General features: G+C 49.9%; 1 protein-coding gene and 1 long non-coding RNA gene across 2 annotated transcripts; one reads left to right on the top strand and one right to left on the bottom strand.

Moving 5' to 3' along the window:
• The first annotated feature begins 489 nt into the window (after positions 1-489).
• On the top strand, positions 490-3,076 carry LOC136014426 (uncharacterized). Its single transcript, XR_010612692.1, has 3 exons — positions 490-544; positions 2,107-2,222; positions 2,954-3,076. It is a non-coding gene; the product is annotated as an uncharacterized LOC136014426 (long non-coding RNA).
• A 4,579-nt stretch (positions 3,077-7,655) lies between these two features.
• On the bottom strand, positions 7,656-9,836 carry ID2 (inhibitor of DNA binding 2). The gene is made up of 3 exons (XM_065679189.1): positions 9,299-9,836; positions 8,981-9,045; positions 7,656-8,301 (listed from the first exon to the last, which is right to left on the bottom strand). The coding sequence occupies exons 1-2, from the start codon at positions 9,644-9,646 to the stop codon at positions 8,989-8,991; spliced, it is 405 nt and encodes a 134-aa protein (XP_065535261.1). The 5' UTR covers positions 9,647-9,836; the 3' UTR covers positions 7,656-8,301; positions 8,981-8,988.
• Positions 9,837-15,128: the final 5,292 nt, after the last annotated feature.

Below are 15,128 nucleotides of genomic sequence, written 5' to 3'. Positions count from 1 at the left end.
ACGTTAGAAATACATAGGATTTAATCAGAAATAACACCGTTCAGTGAACCCGAATATACAATCTAAAATACAAGTTGTCAAATTTGGCCATTTGACCTATTTTTTCCTCTCCCTGATTTTAAGTGAATTACATGCTTCCTATGATAATATTTTGTTGTTACAGTACGCTTGGCAGGAATTGAGTTACCGGAGCTGATTCATTCATAATTTTCCTAGCAAATAAACCTGCAAAAGGAAGATTTTAAGAAATACTTTTACAAGTACTTATCTTATTTTTCCTTCCAAAAAAGGGTAGATTGGGTCAATTACTGCAGGCATAAGGATCAAGGGCTAAAATCGCAGTTTGTCACAGGTTATGCAGTGTGAATAATTTACAGAATGGAAAAAGAAAATACGTTCTGATTGAGGTTCAAGGTCAGCTGGAACGAACCGTTTAGATCTGTAAATACTGTGGAATTGCAATAGGGATTTTTAGGTCTTCGTTCAGCTCTTTAGTGAGGCTGGGGATAAATCTGTCCGTCCTCTTCCTTAGTTCACAGGACAAGTAAGTTTTCCATACCTTTGTTCCAATATCTCTGTTGTTTGGGTTTTTTTTCATGTAGAATTTGTGACTGTATTTGCTTTCTACATTGTAAAAACACTTTCTTCTGCTTCTTTCTTACCCGGGCAGTTCTTCTTTGCATCATTCACTGTATTTTCCACTCTTGCATTACCTGTGATTCTTTGCATAGAACCTGTTTTTCTTCCCTTCCCCTGGCAGAATTATGGTGTTTTTCTTGCAGGATGGGAAGTTTGGATGCTTTTTTTTCTGTCCCATGTATCCTCCTTGTCTTGTTCTTCCACTTTCTGTCACATTTCCATTATTGTATGACAGGTCGCTGCCACTTCACATTTTCCAGCGGAACCCCCGATAAATCCCCAAGTACCGGCTTCATTTTCTCACCGTGACGCCTGGCTTCCAAGTTTCTTTTTTCATTTGAAAAATTTTAGTCATTTTTAGGTTTCAGAGCTCACAAATCTGCTTTCCTCCGGGTCTCTCATAGCCCAGGTATATGTTTCTGCCTTTGGGTATCTCTCCATACGTGCTTCCTTTCCCCTGGCAAGTCCTGATCATCACCTTTATCTTTTCAGACAATATCGCTGACCTCAGAGCCCCCTAAAATAGTAATAACAGTAAATACTCAAAGCTGCCAAAAAACCCCGACGCACCATTGCGTATCAGTCACAATCTGTTTCAGATTTTCAGGTTAGGCGAATTTTCATCATGCTGTCAATAAACTGCTAATTGCACGTTGGATGTGCTGTGTACATAACATACACACTGTTTGCGTATACATTTATTACGGAGGTCCAAACTTGTGAACAATTAAACTTTTTTTCCTCTAAGCGTTGCTTTTTATCTTAATTAGACTCAGATTGGAAGGATAAAAAGTCGCTGAAGTCAGTGCATGAATCCAAGTCAATTCTCTCACAAAGTTAAACCTCCAAGGCACTCTTACGTTTGGTTTTGACTGGAGAAGCAGATTTACAGTGGAATTTAGAAATGTAATTTTATAGTACTGTGAAGTTTTCGTACGGACAGGGGGAGGTCCAACCAACACTTCCGGCTTTTTCTGCAAGAGTGGGATAATCTGAGCAAAAAGGGAATCAGTAAGGATTAGTAAACTGCATGTGTCTGCACGTGTAGTAACTGACTTTGTATCTGTTGGGTGGAAACATCTATGGGCAGTAAAAGAGTTTTTTAACAAGAGCTAGACTGAATTTATGGATTTGGCGTGTAATTCAGTCAGCCTTCAAAGGGTTACATCCTTTGAAAAGTACTAATGGAAGGTTTACTTAATGTGTTTTACACCAACTTTTTAACTATGAAAGCAATTTCATAGTGGCATTTTTGCACGTACTTGAGAGCAGAAATACAGACGCACAAGTGAGATACTTTTCCAAGAAGGTGCGAAATGTACCTTAATATTTTTCTGAAATAGCCTTTTTGTCACTTTATTCCTGTATATTAACCAACGCTGGCACTGAATCTGGACTTGCAAATAAGTATGTACACACTCATATTTGTGGTCTTTTTTTTTTTGCATACTCTTGTTCTGGGAACAGATCCCTCCTATCCTTAACAAATGGATGGTCGGTATCTTCTGTTGTCTTCCACACCTATTATAGTTAACCTCCTGCATATAATGATGTCCATGAATAACATCTTCTGCCATTCCCAGGTAAGTCTGTGTACCTTTCTGGTGCTGTAGGAGTTTGTGTCTTTTCTAGAGCTCATTAATACTTTACAGCTGGGCATGAAGCTACTGGTCTGAATGTGGCAGAAATCTCAGCACCAGCACCTGTGAGAGCACATATAAGCTCTCCTGTATTCTCTGCTCTCTACATTGGTTTCCAGTAGACTGTAGAGCTTGTTGGATGAGCATGAGTCCCACAGAAAATAAGGCTGAAGGACAGTTCCAGAGGTTGTCCAGTACACTGCGTTTCCCTGGGGTGCCGGGATCAGACACAGCTAAACCAGCTCAGTTCTGTGGGGCGTAAGAAACTGTCTGCCTGAAGTGGGGATGGTCAGTTTGGGCTCTCTGCTCCAGGTGAAAGGAACTTGCCCAAGGCTGAAAACACAACACAAAGTTCAACCTCATTGTTTTTTTTAAGCTAACATGCACCGCATTGATTTTGCCCAGTCTAATGTGCAGGAGATACTTAGTCTTTCTTGCATCATTTCTGTCTTCCCCTTTTCTTCCTGCCCTCTCTCTCCTTCTCCAAAGCACTACCATTCTTCTCAGGAAGATAAAAAGATGACAGGTATAACTCAGGTAGGGTTATTCTAATTCAGTATTGACAAACAGTACAACAAAGTGAATCTACACGCCAAAAATACCTCGGAGAACACAGGATACTGAGAGTACATGGAGGAGCTATCACCTAACGCTGGTCTTATACTCTTCCCCAGGCACCAGCTACTGCAGCTGTCAGCAAGAGGACGGCGCAAGGTGGGCTTCAGTGTGGCAGTACCACTGGTCCTGTGTCTGCTCAAACACAAGGTGGTGAGGATCAGAATTGTTCGTTCTCTTCCAAATGAAAGAGAAATTATAGTGCGGTTCTGTTAAAAGAGAAATAAAATAAGAGGAGCTCTGTGTGAGCTTTGAAGTTCTGCCATCAGCAGTAAAACAAGAGCTGGCTCAGGCTCTTGAAGTAGAAATACCTGATCTATTCATAAAACTGTTTGCCACAGACGTGGTGTAATTTGTGGGGATATTTACTGGAAACTATAACAACGTACTCTTTTTGGCAAGTATTTTAGGTAGTTTAATTGTTTCAGATCTGGATAGGTCCTGTAACTTTGTATAAGGCTGTACTATCTATTAATTCATCACATTCTTTGTGATGATAGGCAGCAAGTAAAGGGCCATTTCCTAGGCAGCTAGCAGCAGTAAGCCCGTTGCAGCACTATCTGTGCTAATCGTTTTTCTCGGTTTGACCCTATTTATTTGCCCCATGTCCCCTCATTTTTAATGTTTTTTTACAAGGCAAGCAACCAGTCGAAATATGTTTCTTTCAGTTACGGTGATTGACTCCAAACGCAATCGCTTTTGTTTGTTTCCTCTCTTGATTTCTTCTTCGATTTCCTTTAGCAAGTGGCTCACGCATTCAGTGACTACGGCTGTGCAATATAGCCTTTACTTTATTGAAATAGTGTTTACAGTTGGCTCTTACACTTGAGAATTACGACAACTTAGGTGGCTGTTCTAGAGAGGAGAATTGTAATGGGGGATGAACCAAACCGGATTTCAAGATCCAACATTTTCATTTATCTGTAGAATCAGGAAATACCGATCCTTTTGCACAACAGTAGTTTTAAAGAGGACGCTTATGAACACCTTTTTCTGAACAAAATTCAGTACCACTGTTTATGCAATTTATTGAACCTTTTGTCACACAACAGTTGCATTCTGTTATCCCCCTTCTTTACCGTTTCCAGTAAACGCTGTGTAAATTGTGTCTTGTTCCGCAAGTAAGCAAGGAAAGCAGTAAACAGGAGGAGGTGGTTACAAGGATTGTAATTCTCATTAGTAAATTATTTTATATCTTTTCCTGATGGCACGAATTGATCCAGACTGTTGTATAGCAGAATCCTTAACACATAGCAGATTGTTTAGAGAGCACGTTTTACTTCTCAGAGTCAAATGCAAACTAGTGCTTTTCCCCGAACTGCGCAAGCATTTATTACTGTAATGCAACTTTTTCTTCAGATTTTTACAAACCACTTGCCCCTCGACGTGCTCAAGGCCAGGCTGGACGGGGCTTTGAGCAAGCTGCTCTAGTGGAAGGTGTCCCTGCCCGCGGCAGGGGTTTGGAGCTGGGTGCTCTTTAATGTCCCCTCTAACACAAGCTGCGCTGCGATCCCGGGATACTTCTTAGGAGCGGCGCTCCCGGCTAGCCGAGCTGAAAAGCGAAAACAGCGCTTCCCGGGCGCAGCTGCCAAACGGGACTCCCAGGCCCCGCGGGCAGCCCTGCGCGGCCGCGGTGCCTCGGCCAACACGGGGAGCGGAGCCGGGCTCCGCCGAGCGCGGCGCCTGTTCTGCGCGGGGCCGGCAGGGGGCAGTGCCCCTCCACGCGGCCCCGCAGCGCTGCCGCGTCCTGCGCGGCCACCGGCGCCGACCCCGCAAGGGGCTTATGGGCGGCTTCGGTGCGAGGGCACGACGCGGGGGTGCCCGCGGACAGCAACAAACCGCAGCCGCCCGCTTGCTGCGTTCCCCTCCGCGGCGATGGAGCGGAGGGACTCCGGCCACCCAGGTATGTGAGACGGGCTCGCACATACCGAGAGGTTCCCCGGGCTGCTGGACACCCATCACCGGTGTGTTACATACTTTATAACACAGAGGTGTGCCCTGAAAATCCACGTGAGACACTGCAGTGCACCTTCATGGCTGGGTTGAGACTAGGAGCTGGTCCCTGTGGTGTTAGCAGCAATACACAAGCAATGCCCAGTTTGGAAGCCCCCAGGTGGTCTACACAGTATTCTAGAATCATGGAATACCAGGTTGGAAGGGACCAAGGATCATCTGGCTCCAACATCTTGTGGCAAAGCATGCTGTAGACTAGATGTCCCGGCTGAAACTTCAAAGTGTTCGGTGCTGGGGCATCCACCCCTTCCCTGAGGAGAACCTCTTCTTGGATCCTTTTCCTGGTGGGGAAGTGTCCGTAGGTGTATTTGCAACTTCCACACATGTCCTGCTCAAAAAGATTATTCCGTGTTTAAATATGATCATTGCCAAAACTATTTTGCTGTCACGTAGTTGAGGACGGGTCCTCTGATCTCTTGTGTTCAGCCTGTCAGTTAACAGGACTGTTGGGAGAACTGTGGCCAGAGACAGGGTAAAGAAGACAGGGAAAGTGGTGAAAATCTCAGAGCTTTCTAATGCATTCTGAAGAGACAGTGCTACAGAATAGAGATCCTATGTCTTCAAGGAAACTTCCAGAATGAATGTCAAGGCTTTGACCTTGCTGTTTATCCTTGAACGACAAAATCTCAAGAAAGCCAAAGCGTGAACCTCTGTGGAAAGCACCCAGCTCAAGCCCCTGGTTCTGACTGCGGGAACGCGTTGTCGAGTCAATGAATTAGTTCTGAAAGAGGAAAAAAATCTTTTTTCCTTTCTTAATTTACATTTTTTAAAGCATGTTTGTTTGTTTTACTGCTCGGCTCCCCACGCCTTGTAAATTGTGAATTTCTCTTTTGGTTATGCATGATAAGGAAATTGGTTTCATTCTACGAGTGTGTTAATCATCCTGTAGCTTAAAAATATCAAAGCTTGAATGCCTTAGTTTCTGAAGGGGTTGATCTTAAAACAATTGCAATGATCTGCTCTTTAAGTTTGTAAACTAAACTGTGGGTTTCAAGTGATGTTTGCTGTGATCTCACCGTAAAAAGAACAAGGTGAAAAACTAGTTTTGAGGGAGAAACTGGGCGGCGATTACATTAGGTCGTTACTGGTTCAGAAGGATGAACATCTTGATACTGTGATTAAAGCCCAAACTCTGCTGCTGCTCATAGTTAGTTAGGGAAAGGATACACAGAAAGGAGCATGCTGGTGACTGAGGCATGCTGATGTGCGGCAATGAAATATTGAACTACTGCTCTGCCAGGGTTAAACGTGCATTGCACAAAGTTAGGACAAACCCGCACTCCGGGTGTTGAGACAGTAGCGAGGTTTGGCCACCGGAGGCACAGCCAGCGTGTGCCGCAAGGGGAGATCTCCATCCCGGCTGGGTTCGGAGGGCATGGGGAAAAGCAGGAGATCAGCTCTGCCCTGGGGCCCGTCACCCCCCGCTCTCCGTGTCCCAGCTTGTGCTAACCCTTCTTGTCCCCTGATTGCATTGATCCTCTGAGTGCGCGCGTCTGCTCGGGCAGGGCAGCTCCTGCATTAAGAGATCAGAGCTGGCTTTCTCCCAGCCTACGTGAATGGATTTGGTGTCAAGGGCAAGGAAAGGCAGCCACTGCTGCCTGCTGGTGAAAGTGTTACTGGCCCCAGGTGAGGCTCCTGCCTTTTGCTCTGTCCCCCCAGAAACCCACAACCCACTCCCTCAGGCCCAAAGCATAGTGCCTGCCAGAGAGCTGTCCTTGACCCCGAAACGTCAGTGCAGTTTCCTTCATTCCTATGGCTAGTGATTCTCTTCAGAACGTATGTAGGACTCAAAACTTCCCATTTCAGGCAAGTTTATGAGTAAGCTTAAATTAGAATGTCATCTGATAAAGCACAGTTCCCGCATCCACTGTCTCATGACAACTGAGCAGTGATAGTTACAGTGGAGTTGAGAAAGCACGTACAGTAAAGCATCTCTTTAATGAGTAAGGCATAATGTGTAGCTTCAGAGGGCAAAAGCGAAAGAAGAAATACTGGCTTTCAGGAATTCAAACTCCCATTTCAAACTTAATTTAATTCTTATGGCGAGGCTGCCCCTTTAGGAGCAGCCAAAGTTTAATCAGTAACACAACAGCGATTTAGCTCAATTCTCAGTATCTTAGTCATACAGAGAAGCTGCTGCAACTGATTAGAAACCCTATTTCATTGAAATATTGCATGGAAGCATGAACATTCCAGTGTGGAAATGCAAGTCACTTCATCACTCTAGATCGCATGTTAACGCATCACCAACTCTCACAGTCAAAGCCTTTTTAGAGAAATGTAATAGTTGGGGGACTAACAACCACCCACAACCCTTAATTCCCAGTGGTTATTCTAAACACAAATTAACAGATCTGGGCCATTACTACTGAGAGCTGAATCATCCACAGGGGTGGGAGAGAGGCAGTACTCCCAGGGAAATGTCTCAGGATTAACTGCTTTTGTATGTTTCCGAACACTTTGTCAATAGCATCCCCTGTGTAATAAATTCCTTTTCTAGTTCCTTTCACAGTGTTTACAGGCAGCTCACTTAGAAGTTTGGAATGTACACTCAAATGACTTTCCAAGCTACAAGAATTATTATTCACTTCAGGTAATTTTATTCTTTATATTCTCTACATATTTGAATTTTTACTCAGTAAAGTCATAACAGAATGTATAAGTATTTGAAAAAAAAAATAATCAAAACCACAACACAAATCAAAGCAAGCAAGCAGTTGGTCCCCAAAGAATAAAGCAAGCAATCAGTTCAATAAACACACTTGGATTTATTTTGTATAAAAAGGGTTAAGTTTACAACTAAACTTTTATAAAAAGTTTAGCATGATTAAGTACATCATTACACTTTTTGCAGAAATGTGTATTTCTGCCACTATACAAGAAAACTCTAATTAAAGAGTTCACAAGGTTTCACTCATATATATATATTTATATATAAATATATACACAGCATTCAGTCCTAGGTTTGTGTCAAAAAGGTAATTTCTGACCACGGACTTCCCTAAAAAACTGAACACTGGATCCTTCTGGTACTCACGCTCCACCTTTGGAAAAAAAGGCAAAGTCTGCTTTAAAATGGGCAACTCCTTGTGAGATTTTTGTTTCGCTCCCCACGTTGGGAATAGTATATAAAGGAAGCCTTCCAACTAGGGAAAGGGTATTTAAGAGTCTCTTCATAAATAACTAGGGTTCAGTCCAAGTTGAAGAATGGGGTGGGGATAAAGATCAATCTTGATTTTTTTTCTTCTTCTTCTTCATTAACTTTAAAAGGTCCTTTCTGTTGAACGTGGATTTTCCCCTCCAGATACAGCTGAAAAATTCAGCACCTCCAAAAAAAAAAAAATCCTGTAGACATTTTCTTGTGCAAAAAAAAAAAATCTCATCAGTGGAACACCTGCAAGAGATTGAAAAGAGGCATATTTAGGAGCATGCTAACAGGGCAGAGATCCGGACAGACTGGCGCCAGAGAGGAAGCCACAGTTTGAACATTTAACCAAACACTCAGAGATTGGGCAAACGCTGGCGTCCAGATGCAACACATACACGCTCACACACTCGCTCTCAAGAGCGCAAGTTGAACATTAAAATAACATACACTCGAGGGGAAAAGAGTAGAAAGAGGATTCTCAGCCCAATCTTTATTTAGATCTCTGTAACTGCAATGCTCGGAGGCGCCAGTCTGCCTCTTACAGCAATTATTTGATTAAAAGCAGTCACTCATTTAACTGATAGCGCAGACAATCCCACATCACAGGATTTGGAGGAAATGTGCCAAGATTCCCAACTTAATCAGTCACTTTGGCCCAGGAAACCAAGACTCCCAAGAAAAGATAACGAGAGTATTTGCATTAAGCAGTTGAGCAGTACCCGAGCAGCCTGTGCTGCCTCAGCCTTGGCAACGAAATACACTTCGGAATACGAGGCTGTTATTCGGCTTCTTTTTCACCGATTAAAACAGCATCTCCTAATCAACTTTTAGGACTGATTTTTGGAGGAAGCCATCACGCCCCCCACTCCCCAGGGAGGCACTTTTTGCCTGAAGTTTAGTTAGAAACGAGATGCGCTGCACTCACCGTTTGATTCAGCCACAAAGTGCTTTGCTGTCGCTCGACATGAGCTCTGAGGGGAACTCAGACGCCTACGAGAAGGAAACGGCAGAGGGGTAAGTCACGGGGGGTGGCGAGGTGTCCGCGTACTCGGGGAAGCGGGAGAGCAGGGTCCCGGAGCATGAAGGGTTTCAATCGCGGCAAGCCGGGCTGGGGAGCCAGGGGAGGGCAGAGGGGACCGCCATGTCACCGCGCTGGCCCGCAGCGACCCGCACCTGGTGCCGCAAGCGCCGCCAGCTCCAACCTCGGCCAGCGGGAGCCGGGGGCTCGGTGGAGAGCACTTACCTGGAGCGAGAGGATGCTGATATCTGTGTTTAGGGTGGTCAGAGGAGTTCTGGAGGAAGGGTTTTGCCCAGGTCTCTGGTGGTGCAGGCTGACGATGCTGGGGTGCGAGTCCAGGGCGATCTGCAGGTCCAGGATGTAGTCGATAACGTGCTGCAGGATTTCCATCTTGCTCACTTTCTTGTTCTGCGGGATGCTGGGCACTAGCTCCTTCAGCTTGGAGTAGCAGTCATTCATGTTGTACAGCAGGCTCATGGGGTCATCCACGGGAGTCTTGCTCCGTGAGATGCCCAGGTTGTGCTCCGAGAGGCCGTTTTTCCTGACAGACCGCACCGGGCTGAAGGCTTTCATGCTGGAGGGCGGGCGGGGAGAGAGCAGAGCGGTTCGGTTCCGGCGGGCGGAGAAAACGGCTCCGGGTGGGCAGGTGCCGCAGACAGCCGCTCGGACAGGCTAGGACAGGCAGCCCCGTGAGCACCCCGAGGTGTACTGTCACCGCTGACCGCCCGCCCGCGCTGCCGGAGCTCGCTCTGAGGCGCGGGGCTGCGCGGCCTCCTCTTATACGGCCGCCGCCGCCGAGCCCAGCCCGCGCTCGCTGCCATTGGCGGCCGGCCGCACGTCCATCACCCCGGGGCGCCCTCACTGGTGGGGCGGGCAGCGCGGGCCTTCCGCCCGGAGAGCCAATCCCGGCAGGGGGCGTGGCCGCCCCGCACAGCTGAGGGAGTAAATAGTGAGCGGGCCGCTGGCGCCCGGCCCGGCGCGGAGCCCCGGGTCCCTGGGTTCACTCCTACCCCCTCCGCCTCCTTGAGGGCACGGCGGGCAGGCCCGGGGTGAGGGGGGGGGACACCCGGTACCGCCGGAGCGAGGGGCTGGTGGGGCCCGCTGCGGGTGACGCCGTGGAGCGGGGTTTGTGCGTACTTGTCGCAAATACGGCAGCGTGAGTGAGCGGCTGCAGGTGCGCGCACCGCGGGTAGAGCGAGCTATGCTGCTCCGAGTGCAGCCCTGGCCGCGGGGAGCGCGGACACCGGGAGCCCCGGCGGAGCCGCAGCGCTGCTGGCCCCCGCCGCGGGAGGGTGGGCGCAGGTGACTGGTGCTCATGAAGTACATGTGCACTTGGGGTGCATTTACAGGCATCGCCCTTGCGAGGCGACTCGGCCGCACCCCGCAGGTGCGGTGACACTGCGCTGTCACTAGACATGCGACGGTTGTTTCTGGTGACAAACGCAAATACTTGCTTACTACGCGCTGTACTTTTTGCGGCTCTTGGTTGCAGCCAATGAAACATCTTCCAGAAACATTCCAGAGGAAAAAGTCGGGGAGGGGAGAGGACGGAGATGTGTGTGTGCTTAGCTGGAGGAAAAAACTTCGATTATTTTTATTTTTTGAGTTTAAACCCCTTATATTTATTTATATTCACTTACACTAATGCCTATGTAACATACCGACGCACCTTCCGTCCCTCTTCTCACACGCTGTCCACACTGTGGACATACATATGCGATTAATACAATTCTACACAAAACGCAGCAGTTCCGTAGTAGCTACCCGGATGTTTAAGGGACACTGGTGTTCACTGTAAGCAAGCACGTAGTGACAGCACGCATCCACGCTGTCCGTCAGGAGAGCGTTGTCAATCATAACCGCTCACGGGAGACAGGCGCGGGGCTGATGTGCGCTGCGCCGGGGAAGCGGGAGGACGCACGCTCCCGACACTTGGGGACAAAGCTGCGGGCAGCCAGGTCGGCGGCTTTGCCCATTTCCGCCGCGTTCCTGGGCTGCCCGATCGCCCGCGGGACGTCGCGGCCACTGCCACACCAGGGTGCTTGCCCCGGGGCCGGGCGACGAGCGTCGGAATTCCCGCGTCCCGGAGCGCCGGGGCTAAGTCCCGACATCCAGCCTGCGGGAGGGCAAATACAGTGCCCAGGTGCGCTTACGGAGAGTAAATAATAATGATAAAACTCATCCCGCCGATTAATGACTCGGTTAAAGTCACCACTTAGAGCGACTCCGGTCCTTTCCACCACTGAAATCTCCATGTCTATCGTATCTGATACCCTGCGGCCACATATTTTAGCCCTTTGCCGTGCTTTTGTCTCCGTATGCTGAATGCACCCCTGGATGGAATGTTGACACTGTTTTTGGTGTAATAATAGCCAACATAAACAGGTATGTTACTGCTTCTGCGGTTACTGCCTGTCGCTCTGACAGCGCGGCCGGCTCCGCACAGGAGCCCTTCGCAAAGCCCGTTTTCCGTACTACAGACTTCGCACACTGCTTAAGCCACCGCGGAGTTACGCGAAGGGAGGCAAACCTGCGAGCACGCCGGTATGCGGGGGCTTCTCCCGACACCCCCCACCCCGGTGCGGTGCGGGCAGCCCGGGCAGCTTCGGCCGCGACCCGGGCAACCCCTCTCCCCCACGAGAGGTCTGGCAGCGGCGGCCGCGCCGCTGCGGTGGGGGCTCCCCGAAACCAGCGGTGGTGCTCCCGGGGGCTCTTCCCCAGCGCGCTCCCCCCGGGCGGCAGCGGGTTCCGCGGCGAGCCGCGTCCGCCGGGCGCTCGGCCGGGATTTTCAGAGCCGGTTCCCACCCCGCACCGCTGCCGCGCACATCTGCCCAGAAGCCCCGCCGCTCGCCGTGCACAAAGCGCCGCTTTTTCCTCCGCTCCCCCCTTAGCCCCTCTTGAAAGCGCAAACACGGGGCTCCCCTCCCGGGGCGGACAAGCCCCGCCGTGGGGGGCCCCCGGCGCCAGCCCGCGGCGGCGATGGGGTGCGCGGCCACCCCCGGGGCGACCCTCCCCCGCCGCTCCCCCCGCGCCCCGGGCGCCGCGCCCCGCCCCGCCCCGCCGCCCCGCGCCCGGGGCCGGCCCGGACTGCGCGGCGCCAGCCCCGTGACATCAGCCCCTGCCGCCGCCCCCCCCGCCCGCGCCGCCCGGGCCCGGCGGCGCCGCTCAGGCGGCTGCCATGGCGACCGGGGCTGCGCCCGCGGCGGCGGCAGGCGGCGGCCCTGCCCCGCTTCCCGCTCCCGGGCGCACCTGCAGCGGGGGCCGCCGCCGGCCGCCCCGCCATGCCGGGGGGGGGGGGGAATGTGAGCGGGGGCTCCCGCAGAACGGGGGGAGAGCCGAGCAAAACGGGCAGTATCGCGGGGAGGGGGTGGCGGGGCCGAGGGGGAGATCCCGGCGCCGATCGCGACCCGTGCGGGCATGAGCGCGGCGGGCTGCGGGCCGGGGGGGTTGGTCGGTGCTGTGGAACCCACTCCCCCCAAAAAAAGAAAGAAAATGTGTTTTCGGTGAGGAAAAATGACGCGTTTTGAGACCTCGCTTCTTAATGCCGCCTCAGAGCAGCCTCGGGTCCCACAGCAGCCCCTGAGGCGGGGCGGAGGGGCTCCGGGGGGGCTCCTGCTTCCCCCCGTGCACTCCGAGCCCCTGCTCGAACGAAACTTATCTAAACCCTAACAATAATGTAAATGGGTTTAATTGCCGCGTATTTAAGCCATGAAGCAGGACTGAAAAATCTGTTAAACTTGGCCCATTCCCAAGCCATTGACACCATCCAGCTTCCCCGCTCCATGGGGGGCGGGGGGGGAATAGGGGGAAGGGGGTGTCCAAATACGTTTTGATACAGGAGCTTTCAATACACCAGGTAAAACATTAAAACATCTCCCTGAACCCGGCTGCTTTTAACGAACCAGCCGGTTCCTTTTGTTTGCTGCGCGTTTCTAACTCAGGCAAGTTTGAGAAAGTTTGGGTTTTTTTTTTACTTCACTTTCTTCGGAGCGGGAGAGTAATGCATGCAAAATATTTAGTTACAACTTCTGCGAAAGGCACCGATCTGTAAAAGCATTTTCTACTTTCACAAAGGATTTTCCTGTTACTTTTGTTCCGGTCAGAAAATTAAAAAAAAAAGGCGAAAGAAAAAAAAATACACACAAAAAAAAAAAAAAACTTGGGGGAGAGATAAGGTCTGGAAAACAATCTGGAATTGCCAGGCTGTTGGTGGGAGCTCTGCGGGGCTGGCGTCAGGAAGTCTGCGCCGCCTTCTATTACTGTTGATCCAGCTTTGTGCAGCTGCACTCAGTACAATTAGCTTGTAGAAACAATCCTGCTGTAGGCAGCCTCTTCCCTTCAAAGTGCTTTTCTATACTGATCCCCTCACATCATGATGCTGGAAATCAAGTCACAAGCCGACCACTGTTTGGCCAACATCATCTGTGGGAATTCATTAACCTCCATCCCAGAGATGCAACAAGAGATTGTTTGTCCAGAACTAAACTTACAGCTTAATATGATGTAGCCCATACAGGAAAAAACCTGTGTCCCCGTTTCTTTTTTTCTTTTCTTTTTTTTTTTTTTTTTTTGGTCAATAACAAGAAACACATTGTGCAGCTTTTTCTCTTCTTTTTTTTCTTCTTTTCTTTTTTTTTCTTCAGGGGGTGGGGAACGGAGCTGAAACCAGGCATGAGCCGGCTCCTGCTAAAACTTTGCGATCGAGCTGCTTTTTGGTTCATCGGGCTGCAGTTTCCATAGAATCAACTTATCCCCGCGATCATCTTGTTGGGTGCACTTTGCAAGCTCATTTCCCGTCTGAGTTTGCTCCGCTGCTCTCAGATGCTGCAGCTGACACATTTCCTCTCCGTGCACTTTGCACCCACCTCATCCTTGCCCAGATGCTCAGGGCTGATTGTGCCTAAAAGGGGGTTTCATCGCGGTCCGCAGCTGCATTTTTTATCTTGTTTTACATTTTATTTCCATTTTCCCCTGCTCCAGCGCTCCTCTCCATGCCATGCAGCAGGCCCACCTTGTCCCCATGCCCCCAGTGCAGGAGTGCTGGCTGGCTGGGATACAGCTGTGGCCACAAGCCCTCTGCCACACGCCCTTGCATTCTGCCGTGTGTGAGCGCTGCCGATGGCTCACAGAGCACTGGTGCTGGTCCGGGTGGAGTGGATCCACGGGTGGGACACCCCTGCTGTGCACCACAGGCCGGGAAGCTGCGTGAGCAGCCCCAGAGCAGACACAGGTGACATCTCCCTGCTGCAGGGGCTGCTTGTGAACGACAGTGCTGCTGGGAGCATGAGTCCTGCTTCCTGACACCCCTGGCTGGTGGTGGCTGGGCTCTACACATCCCACTGGCAGCACCGCTCGACAGTAGGGCTGGTGTCACAGTTCCTCACGTCAGGTACCTCATTTGGCTGCGAGCATGCAGCCGAGTGCACCTACCCCACTCTGAACCCCTCTGTACTTCACCAAACACATGGATGTGTTTTCTACCCCGCATTTCCAAACTCCATCCTTTTCTGGGCCATGTTTGCAAATGCCACGGATCTGCCAACTGTAAGAACTTCTCTCCCCCCACTATGCTTTGGAATAATGTTGTTTTTTTAATGGTATCATTCCCTTCACCCCCACTTTTAAACATCCCTCATCTGCTGCTGTTACGTTCCCAAGCTGCATGTTGTTGGAGGCTTGGGAAGTATTGTGGCGAAACATGTATTTTCTCACTCTTTTTTTCCACGTCTGGTTTTTGCCAGAAGTGCTGGACTTTAGGATAGGCAGGCCTTTGTTCTGATTCAGTTTTGACATGTGTATCATTTTGTGATTACACTCCCAAACTACTGTTCTGCAGGAATGACTTTTACTCAGACTGCGTTTTCTAGCACCACCCTGCAAAGAGGGGTGTTTTTACCTGAATTGTGGGGCTTTGCTGGAACATTTGTGTCAAGTCCAAGTTCAGACACTTCAGTTCTAATATTTTCTTGTCTTTTGTAGGATTTCTTGTTCCTGTAATTAGGACCAGTGCCCTGAAGGCATTTCTACATAAACTGCCATCTGCAAAGGGCTGTTT

The sequence above is a fragment of the Lathamus discolor genome, chromosome 5 (genome assembly GCF_037157495.1).
Source record: "Lathamus discolor isolate bLatDis1 chromosome 5, bLatDis1.hap1, whole genome shotgun sequence".
Taxonomy (NCBI): domain Eukaryota; kingdom Metazoa; phylum Chordata; class Aves; order Psittaciformes; family Psittacidae; genus Lathamus; species Lathamus discolor.
The sequence above is the reverse complement of the archived record's forward strand: the minus strand, read 5'-3'. Positions and strand labels throughout refer to the sequence as shown.